Consider the following 16,801-nt stretch of genomic DNA (forward strand, 5'->3'; position numbering starts at 1 on the left):
ATTAGTATTAAATTTTATCCAGTGCCTTTTCCACAGCTTTGATATAATCATATGGTTTTCAACTTTTGATAAATTACTATGATTTCCAACCAGTGTTTTAAAACTGAATCATCCTTGCAAGCCTGAAATCAACCTTATTTGTTCATGGTATATTATTCTTTCTAATATTGTTTGATCAGTGAAACTAGATTTTCTTTTTTGCATGGCTATTAATAAATTGTGGTAGTAGCATTTAATTTTCATTTTGGTATACCTTTGTTAAGTTTTCATGTCAGGATTATGCTAGCTTGGAAAAAAATGAATCAGGAAGATTTTCTTTAGTTTTCTATATCCTGAAACAGTTTAATAACGAAAGTATGTGTCCTTTGAAGGCTTAAAAGAACTTGCCCTAAACAAAAAGAAACATTTGCCTGAAAGCTAAATGGACATCTTAAATTAAAAAAGAATTTTAAAAAAGAACTTTTTCTGTTTCTGCCAAAGTGATTGGGCTGTTTGAGTTTTCTCCTTCTCGAGTTAATTTTGATAATTTGTATTTTCCTAAAATATTGTACTTTTTGCTAAGAAGTCCATATGTACTAGTGTAAACATCTTTCCGTTTTTTAATATCATCTTTTCCATGTCTCTGGTTGTATCTTCTCTTCATTCCTTACTTGATATTTGTGTCTTCTTTTTTGGATCTTGCCCTAGGTTTGTCTGTCTTATTGGTCTTTTCCAATAACAATTCTTGGCCACGTTTGTTGTGTCTGCTTTTCTCTGTTCCCTAATTCTTTATCTTCTGCTTTTTCTTTATCAATTCCTTCCTTCTCCTTTCCTTAGGTTCATTTTATTACTTTTTTTTTTTTTTTTTTTTTTTGAGGGGCAGAGGGAGAGAGACAGTCTTAAACAGGCTCTATGGCCAGCATGGAACCCAGTGTGAGGCTCGATCTCAGGACCCTGAGATCATGACCTGAGCCAAAATCAAGAGTTGGACACTTAACTGAATGAGCCGCCCGGGTACCCCATTTTATTACCTTTTTTTTTTTTAAGATTTTATTTATTTATTTATTTCACAGACAGAGATTACAAGTAGGCAGAAAGGCAGGCAGAGAGAGGAGGAAGCAGGCTCCCTGCTGAGCAGACAGCCCCATGCGGGGTTCGATCCCATGACCCCGGGATATGACCTGAGCTGAAGGCAGAGGCTTTAACCCACTGAGCCACCCAGGCGCGCCATTTTATTACTTTTTTATCTGGCTTCTTGAGTTGGGTGCTTTGGTGAGACACTGCATTTTCTGCCTTACGGGTCAGGGCTTTAAAGCATGCGTAACACTGGCAGAAACTGTTGGAGTTCTGACCAAAGGCACAGCTTCTTGTTGAAGAAAGAACCCAGTCCCAGGAGGCAGGAGAGCTGCATTCCAGTCCCAGCCTTGTCTCTGATCAGCTGGGTATCCCTGGTGGAGCCCCTTCTCTTCCCATGACCCTCTTTCTTATCTCAGATAACCAGGTGGAGGAGGGTCCTGGGCTGATGTTAGGAAACATGGGCGGACGTACTTGCTTTGCCACCTGCCCCCTGCGGGACCTGAGCCCGCTGCTCCCTGCCCACCGAGGGTCTCGGCTTTGCCATCTGCAGAATAGTGACAGAGTTGGTCCAGAAGTGTTTCAAGGGCCCTTCCTTCACTGATTCTTGACCACAAGTGGAGGAACTTCTATGGGCTCCAGAGAGCTCCTGCTGCTCCCAACAGGGCCACTGCTTTTGCTCACCTAACAAATACCTACAGGCCTCTGCCATTCTGACCTTGGGTGCAAAGACGTGACCCAGGAGCTTACACTCTGGAGACAAGCTGCCCTAGAGGGCTGTGAGCGCTGGGTCAGAGGAGGATGAGGTGGGGGGGCTATGAAGGCTGGGGAGAAGAGCTTCTTAAATCACCTTTATTAGAAGTGGTCAGTTCTGTCAATTCTGGTTTTCTGTTTAATATCAGCTCTTGTGGGGGAGTCAAAGGTAGTTCATTTGCTCCCCTTCCAATGCCTCATATGAAGAGACCCTCGCAATGCTTGTCACAAGCTGGGATGCCCAATCCAAAGCCAGGGAGGTGGTGAGCAGAGGGCAGGGGAGGCCACATGCCTGCTGTTCCATAAGATTCTGGAAGGTAAGCAGAACCCTGTGAAATGAGGCAGCCCCTCTGGTTGTTGGCTGGACAGTCTTTGAAGGACCAGCACTAGAAACGCTGTTGGTTTATCGGGGGAATGTTCACGGCCCATGCTGTGTGCTGGCTTGTGTTCTTTGGGGAGTGTTGATCAGAGGTGGTCTCTCTCCTTGGGCCATCTTCTAGTGGGTCTGAGCTCAGCATCATCTACCTGCGGGGTGCCTGCACCAATTCACTGGACCCCAAAAGACATTCCTGGGACCTGGCCTGGCTCTTCAGGGTCACTGAGCTGCCCCTACCCAGTCTCCAGGGTCCACATTCAGACGAGGTCAAGGTTCCACGTTCCCTCCCTTTTCCCAAGGCTACCTCATTTCCCACCTGCTTCCCGGGGTGGCTGAAACAGGAAGGAGATCCTTCCAGGAGCAAATTGGCAATTCCATCTGGAGGGTGGGGTCTTGTCCTCACGGCCCAACACCTAATCACCAAAACTCTGACCACGTTAAGACCTGGGTTCCTGCCTGACTCACGAACACCTTGTTACTTACACATCACTGGCAGTGCTTTAAAAGGGCCAAAGCTCTGTTTTATCCCTAAGAGGCAGCCAAAACTCGGTGTCGTCTGCCTTACAGAGTTCTGCTCTGTGGGGTTTCTTCTACACAGCACAAAACCCAGCACACCTGGATACCCCACTCGTTCTGCATTTACTTGGGACCTACCCCAGGTGAGGCCCTGTGGTGGATGATTGAGGTGTCCCCCTGCTCTCCAGGAGCCAGCTGCCTGCAAAGGGGTGAACACATCCCCCAGGACATCTGCTCCCGATGGCTGAGGCCTTAATCTCCGCGTCCCAGCACACAGAACCGAGTCTGATGTGAGGAGGTGCTCTCCCTGCACATTTGTGGAGTGCAAGACTAGCTCTGGGAAAAAGGAGGAAGAAATCAGTAAGGACAGACACACAGCTGTAGGGTGCGCGGAGCGGGGAGGAGTTTGAGCTCTGCAGGTGCGTGCTGTTGGGCTGGAGGAGAGGGGGCTTTGCGGAGGTGTGGAGGGGAAGTGCAAGCCCTCCAGCTCTCGCGAGGTGAGCTGGCCCGAGCTCCGTTTTGCCAGGGAAGCAGCAGGGCTGTCGTGGGTCCCTGCTGAGTGGAGCCAGGGTGGCTGGAGGTGTGTGTGTATGTATGTGTGTGTGCGTGCGCACACGTGTTTGCATGCGTGAGTGACAGGAGGGGGGTAGGGGCACACTGGCATTCGGCGCCCAGACGTGACAAATGTGCAGATGTCCCAGGAGCTGCGGACATGAGCGGCTGGCCACGGAGACACTCACCCCGTGATTTGTTGCTTTGATTCCTCAGGCCGTGACTTGGCGAGCACGACCCTCCCCGGGTACCCTCCGCACGTCCCCCCCGCTGGACAGGGCAGCTACTCAGCACCGACGCTGACAGGGATGGTGCCTGGTGAGTTTGCACTGTCGGCGTCTCCACAGCGGGCAGTGGACGGGGTTTCGGGGGGGCATCCCCCCAAACAGCCCGGGTGACCTCTATGCTTCTGAGAAGTGGACCTGAATAAATCAGGCAGAGGTCTGCACTCTCAGCCTCTCTGTCTGCAGCTGGGCCTTCAGTGGGGCCGGCAGTGAACTTGGGAAGTCGGGGGGGGTGCGGGGGAGGACTGTCACTCAAACAGCCCCTTGGCGGCCACACAGATAGTCTGAACACAGAGGGGTGCGGGACCTGGCCAAAGGTTGCCCAGCCAGTGCTCATTAGGGGTCCTCCTTCGTCCCCCCCCACCCGATTTGCGTGAGGGGAACAGCAAGATGCTCCCCCCCACCCCCAGGTGCTCTCAGTAGTCTTGCTCCCTGGCTTGAGGACCATGTGTTCAGGACAGAGAGGCTATTGGCTGGTGGGTTTGTAGCTTGATTCTAAGATGAATACCGGGTGGCGGAGAAAACCTTATCCCCTCAGGCCAGCCATATGTCTGTCATATGGCAGGCCACCATGTTCCTTCCACTGTAGGATAGTGTGGGGGAAAGACAGCCCATGTCCTGGTGCCAGCTGGCTGTGTCCTCAGAGCATGAGCGGAGCCGGGAAAACCAAAGTAGCATTTTTTGAAAGGTGTTTAAAAAAAAAAATCGGGGAGAATCAGGACTGGGTTGGATGTGGTTATGCTTCTTTTATTCTTTTAAGGGTTAGTAGTGTTTCTTGTTCTGAGTCATTTACCTGATGCCTGGCCCTCCTTCCAGTCCACCCTTGGGGTCCTGCCTAAGTAGCCCCATGTCTCTGCCAGCCTCCTTCCCGCCCGTGTCATGGGCGTGTGCATTCCAGGCCTAAGGACAGGTTGGGGGTGGACAGAACCAAAGGTGAGACGGGGTTCCCACCTAAGTGTGAGGCCACACAGGATGACGAGTGAAGCCAGGGGCAGGAAGGGAAGCCGTCCTAGCCTGATTGGGTTTTCCCCACGCTGCCGGGTCCTGGCACAGATGCCAAGGAGTGCCAGAACTCCGAACTCACTCCTGGCCTTCCCGGTTGTTACAAAGATGTATTTAACAAGGTAGGAGGACAGAGCATATTTCATTTAACGGTTTGTTAGCTTGATTTATGACTTTTAAATATGAGACATATGGGAAATGGCCTCTGTGTGTACTCGTGCCCTCGGCCTCGCCAGGGCCGGGGAGGCCTGCCAGCTTCACACCTGCAAAGAGCCTTTGCCTTTCTGCTGGGGGGATGGGCACATGGCAGAGCGTCGGGAAATTCTGTGCACAAGGCCAGCAGAGGTGGGGGGCCCAGACTCCTTCCCACCCTACTCTCAGGAGACGGAGCCCAAGTCCTGCCCCCTGGTCCCTAATTACTAGGCTCAAGACACAAACGGTCGTGGGCCTGGCAGAGACCCCTGTGGGAACCAATGGCTGTTCCTCACACATTCATGGCAGCAGCAGGAATCACAGGCCTGAGCAAAGGTGCAGTCCAACCAAACCAGCAGCCAGACTGATGCTAGCACAGGGCGTGATCCGTCCCCTGGCACAGAGGGTGGGTGCACGATGTGGAGAGAGGAACACAAGCATCCCCTGCAACGCATCCCCTTCCAGACCCAGTGTCAGGGCTAGGACCCCATGCTCAGGGGGCACGGTCCTTCATTCCTGTTCCTCAGTGTCCAAACTCTGTCACATCTTTGGGATTTTGTTCCCAACACAATCATCAAAGCTGTTTTTGGAATGGCTTCGTGGGGACAGTGCAGGCCCACGTGCGTGGTCTTCGCTGATCTGCCCCCAGGGCTGGCACGCGGCCCAGAGGGCCCACCTTACAGCAGAGCAGGTCTTGGGCCTGCCATTCGGGTGTCACGTGATCTGGCCTCAACTTGCCTTTCTGGGCAACTCTCCCAGCTCGTCCCTCCCTCTGACTGCCCACTGGTTCCCGGCACGCCTCGCACTTTCATCGGCCAGTGTCACTCTTTCGTCTGTGCCCTTGGTTTCTACTACCTCCTGCCTCCGCCTCTTGGGATCCAGCTCTACCCTTCAGGTGACCTGGAAATACCACGTGCCCCGTAAAGCCTTCTGGTTTGGCTCCCCTGGCGATGTTTGATTACACCCCATAGCCCAGCATGTGTGTGGCCCAGTTAGCGGTGCCACTGGCCAGTGAGTCCTAAAGGCCAGGCCCTCTGCTTTGTCTTTTGTACCCTTCACAGTGCCTAGCACATAGTAGGCCCTTCTGTGTGCGGTGGCTAAGGGAGGGAGGCAGGGAAAATTAATAGGAAACTGTGTGTTTGTTCCTGTGACTGTCTTCCAGTCCCGGGGCCCAGGGCTGTGCCCTCTCTGGGGGGTCTAGGGAAAGGTCCATTCCTGCAAGCCCTGGTGTTCCCTCCCAGTCTCTGTTCTACCTTCACAGCACGGAGTGGGGTCACGTCTCCCTCTCCTTTGTAAGGATACACAGGACTGCATTTAGGGGCCGCCCGGATAATCCAGGATACTCTTCCCTTTTTAAAATCCTTAATTACATCCATAAAGGGCCCCCCCCCCCAACACACACACTCTTCCCTACCTTTTTTTTGGTCCATCGAAGTACCTTCACAGGTTCCAGGAATTAGGGCATGGATATACCACAACCTGTTTGAGGATTTCCACTTTGTTCAGATTTCTGACGCATAATCTTGGGCTTCTGAATCTGGGAGGCGTTCATCGATTGTGGCCGTGCTGAAGGGGACGCCGTTTCACAGACCCGCAGGGGCATGTTGGTATAGTTTGGAGAAACAAACTGAAGGAGGCTGTAGAAGATGGTGTATCCCGCTTTTGTCTGAGGCTGTGACGTGGCAACCGTGTGTTTCACTATATAGAACGATCCACCTGCTCCCCTAGCGGAGAATCCAGAGGGAAACCGAGATCTTCTGAGTTGTTTTTTCCAGGACAGATTTTAGGAAATTTGGCTGCCCTTTTTTTAAGGCTAAGACTTTCTTTTAAGGGAAGACTTTCAGGTGGAAGGTTTGCTTATAGGACATTGAGGAGGGATTGCCAAGTGTACTTGAACTTTTGGCCCTGGGAAAAAAAATAGGCATTATGTTTTTCCATGTTAAATTCCAGCTTGTTGTCTTGGACTCTGTATTTTCCATCCTGGTTCTGCCCTCAGGGTGCTGCCTGACATCTCTGGCTCCAGGGCTTTCCCAGGTCTGCGAAACGGGGCTTCTTCATCTTCTCCGGTATTTGCAGATTCCATTTCTGTCTCTGCACAGCACCTGTGAGCCCTTCATCGACCACCTTCGCTGAATAAAGCAGAGAGGGCACATAATCAGCTTAGAATGGAAATGGCTGAGTTTTGTTTTCATTGCGTCCTAGCAAATGCCAACAGCTTTGCACCAAAGATTCCATGGTGTCCTGATGGGTATAACTAGTTGATTCCTGCCTGGAGATGTTTGTACAACCTAACAGATATTGACATGGCATTTGAAACTCTTAAAACGTCCAGGCTGGGCGAGAAGGAAGGGTGTTCACTGCCCTTTGGCTTCCGTGAGTCTAAGCAGCCAGGAAACGGTCTTTGAGACAACCCAGCAAGGGACGTGCCCACATGCCCTCCACGAGCCACCCCTCTGGGAGCTTTAGGCCCGAGGGCCAAGAAATCCCGACCACGACCTGTTTGCCTTCCTGGGGCTGCAGAGGACAAGAAGCTGGTTGGGAGGCCTAGAAGGAGCGCAGCCGGTTCCTCCTGTCCTGGCCGCTGTGCTTGCTATGGGTGGGTGTACATTGTTTCTAGGTGCTTTTCAGTTAAGTTGCTCGGTTAACTGGTGGCTTCTGTTTTCATAAAGAAGGTAGTGAGGGTGGATAGAGCAGGAACCTAAGGCCACCAGGAGGGCTGGAACGACACCGAGAGACAGGCAGGCTCTGCGCCCACAGGACTCTGGCGGGAGGAACGAGAGGCAGGTGCGGCTTCTCCTCAGCCCCTCTCTGCTGCTCTAATGGGCCTAGCCCGCTCCTCCCTGTGGGGTTCACCTCAGAGGGGTCTGCCTGGTAACCAAATGCATATTAACTCCTATTGCTATGCAATGAGTTACCACAAACTAGTGACCTAAAACATAAATGCACCGTCTTACAGTTCTAGAGGTCAGAAGTCCACAGTGGGTCTCAGTGGGCTAACGTCAAGGTGTCAGCAGGGCTGTGTTCCTCCTGGAGGCTCTGGGGGGAATCGTTTCCTTGCCTTTTCCAGCGTGGAGACACTCCCTGCATTCCTTGATTGGCGGCCCTAGTCCTTTATCATCAAAGCTGGCGGTGTTGGGCTGGATCGTTACTATGACGCTGTCTTTCTACTTCTCTCTCCAGTCTCCCTCTTCCCCTTCTAAGGACTCGTGGGATTTTATCGGCCCCACCTGGGTAATCAGGGTACTCTTCTTGGCTTTCAGCTAATTAGCAATTCCCCTTTGTATATCACACACCATGCTCACAGGCTCCAGGAATTAGGATGTAGACCTCTTGGGTCAGGAGCCATTATTCTGCCTCCTACACCAGACAAACCAGGAGCCCCCATCGCTCCTCTCACAAAGCATCCTGTTCTTTCCATGCAGGATACTAAGCACAGGTGAAGGACTTTCCTTAGTGATTTACTCTACCCTTGTCCTCTTTCCCATCAGATCTGTGCAGTCTGCAAGGGCTGTGCGGTATACAAATCTAGGTCTGTTTTTTTTTTTTTTAAGATTTTATTTATTTATTTGACAGACAGAGATCACAAGTAGGCAGAGAGGCAGGCAGAGAGAGAGAGAGGAGGAAGCAGGCTCCTTGCTGGGCAGAGAGCCTGATATGGGGCTTGATCCCAGGACCCTGGGATCATGACCTGAGCCAAAGGCAGAGGCTTAACCCACTGAGCCACCCAGGTGCCCCAAATCTAGGTCTGTTTTGTTCACCGCCGTGTCCCAGTCCCCAGCCACACGGTGAGGTGTGGGACACTGGAACCAGATTGCTTGGCTTTGAATCCCCATTCTGTGTCTCACTAGCTGTGTGACTTGGGGCAAGAGACGGAAATTCTTTGTGCCCTTGTTTCCTTCTCACCTGTAAAATGGGTGATGGGAATAAGAGTGAGCATTTAATGATGTAATTTATGTGATGCCCTTAGAATTTTACTTAGCACATAGTAAGTGGCATGCAAGTGTCAACGATGATGGTGGCCTGACCTAGGCTGGCGTCAGATTGAGGACTCTCCAGCAGAGTTCATGGCCCACGGAGCCCATGCATTGGTGGGAGAAATAGAAAAGAATCCAGTTAACAGGCAAGAGAGTTGGCGAGCAGGAGTGGGGTCAGGGGGTGCCCAGCACGGAGGCAAGAGCCTGGATTGTAGCCAGATTCAGCCAGGGAGTCACTGTGTGATCTGAGAATGCCATTTCCACTTTCTGGGCTTCACTTAGCATGTGGACCGTGGGGAGAATATATTCTGCACAATTCTGAAAGGCATGGGTAGGACCAGTGAATGGGAGCCAGAAGGATCCCTTTCCAGCCTTATATAAGGCCCCTCCTGCAGAATTAGAACTGAGGATAGGCAAATGGGCTGGTTGGGGAGGAGAGGGGCTGACAAAGGAGGAAGGACCTGGTAGAGGGACTGAAGCATGGGGGGTGGGGATTGGACCAGTGCTCCCCAGTGCCTCCCACAGCTAAGTGTCAGGCTCAGAGAGTGTTTGCTCAGAGAATGATTGGCCTTTGGTTTTAGCTCTTTCTGTGCCCTCACCAGGGTTTCTGGTGCTCCTGTGGCCTGGGTACTTTGAAAAATCCCTCTACACCTTTCAAAGCTCACCCTGGGCTCCCTGGAGACCACCTGTTGCTTGTTCCTGACTCTTTGCTGCCCTCTAGTGGCCTCTAGTTGCTCTGCCACACCAGGAACAGAACTGCCTGGGGGGAACACCAGGCTCAACCAGGGGGAAACAGCTGGTGGCTGGTCCGTTGGTTCATTCTTCACACACACTTCCTGGAAGTGCCAATTCTAGCCTAGGTCTGGTATTGCAGACACAGTCCCTGCCCTCAGGCAGCTCACAGAGTGGCTGGGGAGACAGATACAAAAAATCATCCCTGCATGCTGCGTTAAGAGCTAAAATGTAGGAATGTGCCGAGGAAATGTGAAGGAGGGGGCTGGTGAATTTGCTGGGCCCATGGGGTGAGGTGGGGGAAACCAGGGAAGGCTTCCCAGAGGAGGTCACTAAGGCGGGACCTTGAAAGGTGAGTTGGCAGTCTGAGAAATTGGAGGGGTGATGTTGGGTGAGAAGACTTAAGGACTAGAGAGCCTGGGCATCCAGCCAGGATTTTGGGGTGCAGACAAGGACAGGCAGGAAGGACTGGCTGGGCTGAGTGAAGAAGGGCTCCTCCCAACACCCAGACATCATTCCCTGGAAACCTCGGGTGCCTTGAGATTGTGCAACCAACCGCTGTGACCGCCAGCAGGCTCTGCGCAGGCAGATCGGGGTGTGAGTCTGGGTGAGGCGGCTGTGCCTTTGTGGAATGGAGCCTGAGGACTGGTCTGGGCAGCCCAGAGCTGGTTCCTGGGACCCCTGTGCTGAAGTGATGCTGGAATGGGGAGAAACCAGTACCCACAATGAGCTTAATGATCTCTTTGCTGTATTGGGGAAAGAAGAGAATTGCGAGGCGGGACTCCTGGGCGACGCAGTCAGTGAAGCCTCCGACTCTGGGTCACAGCTCAGGTTTTGATGTCAGGGTGGTGAGTTGAAGCCCCATGCTGGGCTCCACACTAGGCATGGAGCCTATTAAAAAAAAAAAAAAAAAAAACAACTGCAAAATCCAAGACTGAGAGATGGAAAACACACTAGAAGCAGGAAGGTCCTACTGAAATTCAGAGATCTGGGTGCTGATTCCAGCTGCCAGATACTCGTAGTGTGACCTTGGGACATGGCCTTGGGGTTCCCTGCTCTCTCTTAAAACAGGAGGCAGGAGGTGCGGAGGGATGGGGAGGGATACGATGTTCCCTAAGGGGGTTTCTGGTCCTGCCCTTCTAGGACTTCTAAGCCTGTGACACCTCTGCCTTCTGGTATCACCTCCCAGGTTGACTGGAAGGTTCCCTGAGCCCTGCCCTGTCTGTGTTAAGTGGGCAGCAAATACTTCTACATTTCCTTCAGGTCTGGGTCTGTGATGTGATAGGGCAATGGCCCTGGGCTGTCCTGTGTGATTTGGTAATGACTTCCAAGAGGTAGAGCTGAAGGCAGGGGGCCTCAGGATATGTTCGTCCTGTATACCCACTGCCAAGTCTCTACACTGCTGTGCCGGCAAAGACTAGCCTTCAGAGCCTCTGCTCTGTAAGGGTGGGATCTTACAGACTTTAGACTCTAGAATTTTAGTACGAATTTTAGAAGCAGCAAAGGTCACCATGATTAGTTCCATCGAAATGCTATTCTTTAAAAAAACATTTATTATTTACTTATTTATACGAGAAAAAGAGCGAGAGAAGGAGAGCACTGGCGTGAGTGCCTGCACATGAGTTGGGGGGAAGAGCAGAGGGAGAGACTCTCAAGCAGACTCCCTGCTGAGCACGAAGCCCGATGACATTGATGATTTGGGCCTTGAACCCAGGACCCATGAGCTAAAACCGAGTCAGACGCTCAGCTTGAGCCACCCAGGTGTCCCGAGTTTTCAGTTCTGGGTCTCAGACAAACTGCCACCTGCAAAGCCAGTCGATCTAGTTTTAGGGAACTTGAGGGGAAGAGACCTTTCTCACACAGCCATGGCAGGTGCAGGTGAGAAGCAGGATCCTAGCTGGGGAGGCCTGCCCTGCCCAGAGCCAGGAGCTCACTGGCTACCCAGGAAGTATCCAGCACCAGGGAGCTTGGAGCAGGAGTTGAGGACGTCTGGCGTCCCCTCCGGGTGGGCTTCTCTGTGTCTGGCTGTCCCCATCTCTACTCCCTCTGATGGCGGTTACTGAGAACCAGTCACGAGTGAGGGAGACCGTGTGTCTGAGTTCCTGACTTTCCATTTCCCCCTGATGTGCCTCTGCAAGTGGTATTTTAAAAAAAGAAAAATGAAAACAAATTGTGGATTATGATGCCTTTTTAGAAATCGGGGGATACAGTCAGGATTTGTTTTAGAAGAAATTGAAGCAGGTGGAGGGCATCTGAGCACGGGGTGAAGAGAAGCGGGGCAGGTGGACCGGGTGGCTGTCTACGGCCTTCCCAGCCCCAAGACATTGGGTTCCCGGGTTGGTTCAGAGAGGAGTGCAGGGGCCCAGCCCTCGAATATGGGTGTCCTGAGGAGAATGGGCGGCCTCACTGGGCCCTCATCCTCCTGAGTCCTGAGGGCCGAGTCAGGTTCTAGGACATACACCCTCAGGGGACAGGGCAGACCTGGCAGAGTGCCCTAGGGAAGTCAACCCTTGGCCACATAGTAAATGGCAGAGCAGCCCGGCTCCTGAGCCCCGGGGGGTGGTAAGCCCTCCTGTTGCATCGCCTCCCAGGACCACTTCCTCCCTGAAGGTCCACTAATGGGCTGGGTGTCCGTTCTCTCCGGTTAAGGGGTCGAGTCCTTGTTGGGGCAAACAAGGAAATGGTGCTTTGGGCCTGGCTCAGCTGGCTGGGCTACGAAGGGAAAGGCTGGGAGGAGCCCCCTGGAGGGAAGGGGTCTGCATGCACGAGCCAGTGCCCCACAGTGTCCAAGGTTCAGACCAACCCCCTAACCATCTACCCATTGGAGGCTCAGGGCCCAGCCCACTTTTTCTGGCTAACATTCCTCCTAGTTTTGGGGGTTTTTAAAAAGATTTTATTTATTTATTTATTTGACAGAGATCACAAGTAGGCAGAGAGGCAGACAGAGAGAGAGGGGGAAGCAGGCTTCCCACTGAGCAGAGAGCTCGATGTGGGGTTCCATCCCAGGACCCTGAGATCACGACCTGAGCCGAAGGCAGAGGCTTTAATCCACTGAGCCACCCAGGCGTCCCACATTCCTCCTAGTTTTTATGACATTATCTGTGAGTGCATCTTAGCCCCTACCAGACTTGAGCTCCTGAAGAAGGAGGCTGACATCCTAGCCAGGACTTTCTATGGGACAGTATTGGGGAATGCAGGGTCTCTGAGAGGTTGTGGGCTAAGGGCCCAAGGGTTTTCAGGAATTTACAACAATTTCAAGCCTAACCGAAACTGTTTTTGCCTCAAAAATTCAAAAAGGAAGCTGGAAAACTGGCATTAATAAATGTTCAATTTAGGGTCTGCAAATTATAACATTATGTTAACTTCATTAACTATTAAATTTAGTGCTCATAAAAATTTCATTACATTTGAAAACAATTTTTAAGTTGGATTTTCTCACTTGGCAAGGATTCCCTGGTCTGTATCTTAATTGCTGAGAAATCATAGCCAACCATAGGTTAGATAAATTGCTTGTGGCTATATAATTTCAGAAGCAAAATTATAAGAATCAGCTTTCTGTATTTTCAGAGTGGGAAGTATTACTGCGGTACCTTTATGTGTGAAGTAGTGTAATGTGGGCGGGAGAGGTGCCCCCAGAGGAATGCACTTGGGGGTCTGGGAAGAAGCAGTGTGGGAGATACCCAATGTCCTGCTGAACCATATTGGACATAAGAAACAACGGGGGGTGGGACGTCTGGATGGTTCAGTTGGTTAAGCTGCTGCCTTCCGCTCAGCTCATGATCCCAGGGTCCTGGGATTGAGTCCCCGCATCAGGTTCCTTGCTCAGCGGGGAGCCTGTTTCTCTCTCCGCCTCTGCCTGCCATTCTGCCTCTTGTGTGCTCTCTCTCTCTGACAAATAAATAAATAAGTAAAATCTTTAAAAAAAAAACTGGGGGACCTTGAGCTGATTAGGTTTCAGCAGCCAGCCCACCATCCAGCTATCCATCAGCTTTTCTCTTCTTTTCTTCTCCGTCTCTCTCTCTCTCTCCCTTCCAACATTTACTATTTGCATGGGCCAAGCACGAACGTAGGCAAAGGAAGGTGAAAGTCATGCCATTGTCCATGAAAAACTCTTAGTCTTTAGTGCAGATGGGCAAGTCAGTAAGGATCTAGGGAAACAAGCGTGGAGATAAACCCAAGGACTCTGGGAGCGCAGAGAAGGGGGGCGCTGCAGCCTCGAGTAGGGATATCAGGCATAGAGAGCTTCAGAATTTTTCTATAGGAAACTTGGAGCGGGGGCGGGCATGTCTGAGGCTGACTTTGCAGAGTTTTGGTAAAATTGTGAAATGCTGTCCACATCAAAGAATGTAAGAGGTTAGGGGTGTAGCTAATCCCAGGTCAGGGGAGGAATCCAGGAAGAGATGAGTGTCTGCCTTGGCTTGTCACTGAGGATGAAGCCTATGTTGGTCCGTGGAAGGTGGAGGGAGGAGGGGGGCAATGAATGAATCGGGGTGGGGGGCAGTGATTACGGAAGGTAGGCTTTGCTTCTGTATACACTGGAGTTCTTCCAAAAAGCCAGATTGAATCTGCTGGGGTTGTCTTCCTCCCTTTGATTTGCTGGAATCTGCAGCCCCCATTTACCAGCCCTCATCCGCGGTCAGCCCTTAGCTGGCTGGACCATCCTCTCTAAGCCTGTGGGTCACTCCACCTGGGCGTCTCTCCAGAGAAGCATGGGCAGTGCTCCAAGCCTTCTGGGGGCACGGAGAGTCAGGAGGGCTCGGCGCCTGCTCCCCGAAAGACTTCTTAAGGAGTCCGAAACACTTACACCCATGAGCTAATTCCACCTGTGGGCCTCCCGCCTGTCTGTGTGGTGGTGTCACAGGAGCACCCTCTATGACCCCAGGGCACAGCTTGAAAGCACCTGGGGAGGTTGGGGTCTGTGGCCACTTCAGGGGCAGGCTTGCTGAGTTCAGAGAGGTATCACGCCTTGCCAGGGGTGCACAGCCAAGAGGGGAGCAGCCGGGCCTGGCACCTGGCGCTCCTGCTCCAGTTCACCCAGCCCCTGGGAACTTCCCCATGGAGGGAAGGAATGGGCTCCGGGCTCGAGAGACGGTCTCGGTTTCCTTGGTGCGCCGACAGGGCTGTGATGACCTTCCTGACCCAAAGACCTTGTTATGGCCCAGAAGAGGCTCTTGCTGGCTGGGACACCAGAGAACCATACTTCAGATTCCAGTACTTTCCCTTCAACTCTGCTTCCTCCCCTCTCCACGCTTGACCCGTCTTCTAGGCACCCAGTCAGATGCTCTGTCTTACAGGAAGCCTGCCTCTGCGTGCCTCCCCCTCCACGCCTCTGTCCAGGGGGCCTCCTCTCTCCATGGAGCACACCCCAGGGCACGGCCCCAGTCTCCCTGGGTCAGAGCTGCGGTTGGTGGAGTGCTCCCATCTCCTGGTTGCCCCTCTCGGAATCCCCCACCTGCTCTGTCCCTGAATACAGTAGGTGCTCAGTGGAGATGGGTGGAATTCATCCGCGTCAGGCACAGGCCCCTCCCTACCTTGTCCCTAGCAGAGTCAGGGGCACAGGGCCCGACTGGGTAATTAAACAGAGATTCGGCCGGCTTCCATGCCCCCACTCTTTCTTCCAATATTTGCTCTGACTCCTGGCTGCAAGACGCCGAGACAATGGCCCTTGTTACCCTCTGTTTGAGTTATTTATTTTTTTCACTTTTCCCTCCTTCCCCTCTCAGGGGACTCGCCTCTCGCCCTCATCCCTCATGTTTTCCCTTTCACTTGACTGTCACTCTCATTGTCCTCCCGGGGCCGGCAACGCGGGGTGACAGGCAAGGGGAGCCCAACCGGGCCGGGGAGGCTGGAAATATAGTCATTAATGGGACCCACGAAGCCCAGATGTCCTCCCTGAATGCGGGTAATTTGTTTTTAATGAAAAACCACGCGGTGACCCTGAACAAATGAATTTTCTTTATAAGGAGTCTGTGTGCAACGGTACACATAAAGGACCCAAATCGGGGAGACACAGATCCAGGGTTGAAAGAAAGAGAAGGAGGGAAGGAGTGGAAAAGAGAGCAAGAGAGATAAGAGCCCAAAGGGAAATTTAAAAATGACAACTGTGTTATCATGTCCTTTTGTCTAAAGTAGCAATCCCAGGTCACAAATGCCTTGGGCATTGTCCCGCCAGCTCGGATGTGTGACAGTTGTGGCCATTTCGAGGTCTTGTTCACAACAATGCAAAGAATACGAACCACCATCTGGACAGATCTTTCCAATTTACAAGCCTCTTCCGTGGGTCATCTCCGAGGATCCACACTGTGGTGTGAGGAGGGCACGGTTCATGGCCCCATTTCACAGAGACGAAAACTGAGGCTTAGGAAAGGTGGTCCACGTCAGGTCAGCTAGCGGAGGTCCAGTCCAGACGACAAGGGAAGGACTTTGCAGTTTGGAGTCGGACTCTTGGAAACACTGCGTTAACATCTAGAAATCACTTTCTAGAGAAGGGTGTGCTCGAACACATCTGGGTCGGGGGTGAGTGTGCCATGTCTGTCTGTGCCCAGGAGTCTCGGATTGAAGCAAATCCCCATAGTCCCTGGAACTTGTTTTCCATCGGGGCTTTGTCAATGTGCAGACTCTCTGAATGCACTTTGAATGGGGGAGTTCTGGAAACAGGACTCCCCAGGAAGAAGCTGGAGACATTTGGGAAAATGGCCGCAAGGGAATCGAACGTGGAGATCAGCTGTGTGTCAGCTGCCATGACCCAGGGTTTTGTGGTGGGGGTGCAGAGCAGGGAACAGGAAGGCACTGACTCGGTGGGGATCCCAGCTGCGCGCCCCACCCCTGTCTTTGGGGGACTCTGCCTGTAGGAAAAGCAGTGGAGGCAGTGAGCCCAGGTCTAGACTGGGGCGTGTCTGTCGTGTGGGGAGGGTTCTGTGCTAACACATTCCCCACGGAGGGCTGGACCCCCTTCCCCTGCCCCCCGCACACGCTGTAGCTGCAGTTCCCTCTGCCACGGGTGGACAGGGCCGGACTGAACCTGAGAAAGCCTGTGAGTATGCCCATGAGGTCAAGGAAAGCACTTGCTCAGGGTCCCACAGCCAATCAGAGGAAAAGCCAGACTGGCCTTCTTGCGGTGGTAGCCGTCTGCTCTGTTGTTCCTACTGGGGAGATCCCAGTGCCCCCGCCTCCCTCACTCTCAGTTTTTCACCGAAGCAGTGAAAAGAGAGCATTTTGTCTCCTGACCTCAGGCAGGCCTGGTATTCCTGGGGTGGGCCCTGCATGACCTGGCTTCTAGAACAACCCAAAGCAGGACTCCCACCCCACTCACCCCCACTTTGGCGTGTTCTTCCTGAGCCCACATCTCTCCCCTAGCCCTGGGACCC

At 52.4% G+C, this 16,801-nt stretch overlaps 1 protein-coding gene across 2 annotated transcripts in view; it reads left to right on the forward strand.

Annotated features, from left to right (window-relative positions):
- Window positions 1–16,801, forward strand: part of PAX5 (paired box 5) — a 189,329-nt gene that overhangs the window by 147,319 nt on the left and 25,209 nt on the right. For both annotated transcript variants that reach the window (XM_046023841.1, XM_046023842.1), the window contains exon 8: window positions 3,467–3,568. In XM_046023841.1, coding sequence (XP_045879797.1) covers window positions 3,467–3,568 — 102 coding nt within the window. The remainder of the gene's footprint in view (window positions 1–3,466; window positions 3,569–16,801) is intronic.

The sequence above is a fragment of the Meles meles genome, chromosome 11 (genome assembly GCF_922984935.1).
Source record: "Meles meles chromosome 11, mMelMel3.1 paternal haplotype, whole genome shotgun sequence".
NCBI classification, from domain to species: Eukaryota; Metazoa; Chordata; class Mammalia; order Carnivora; family Mustelidae; genus Meles; species Meles meles.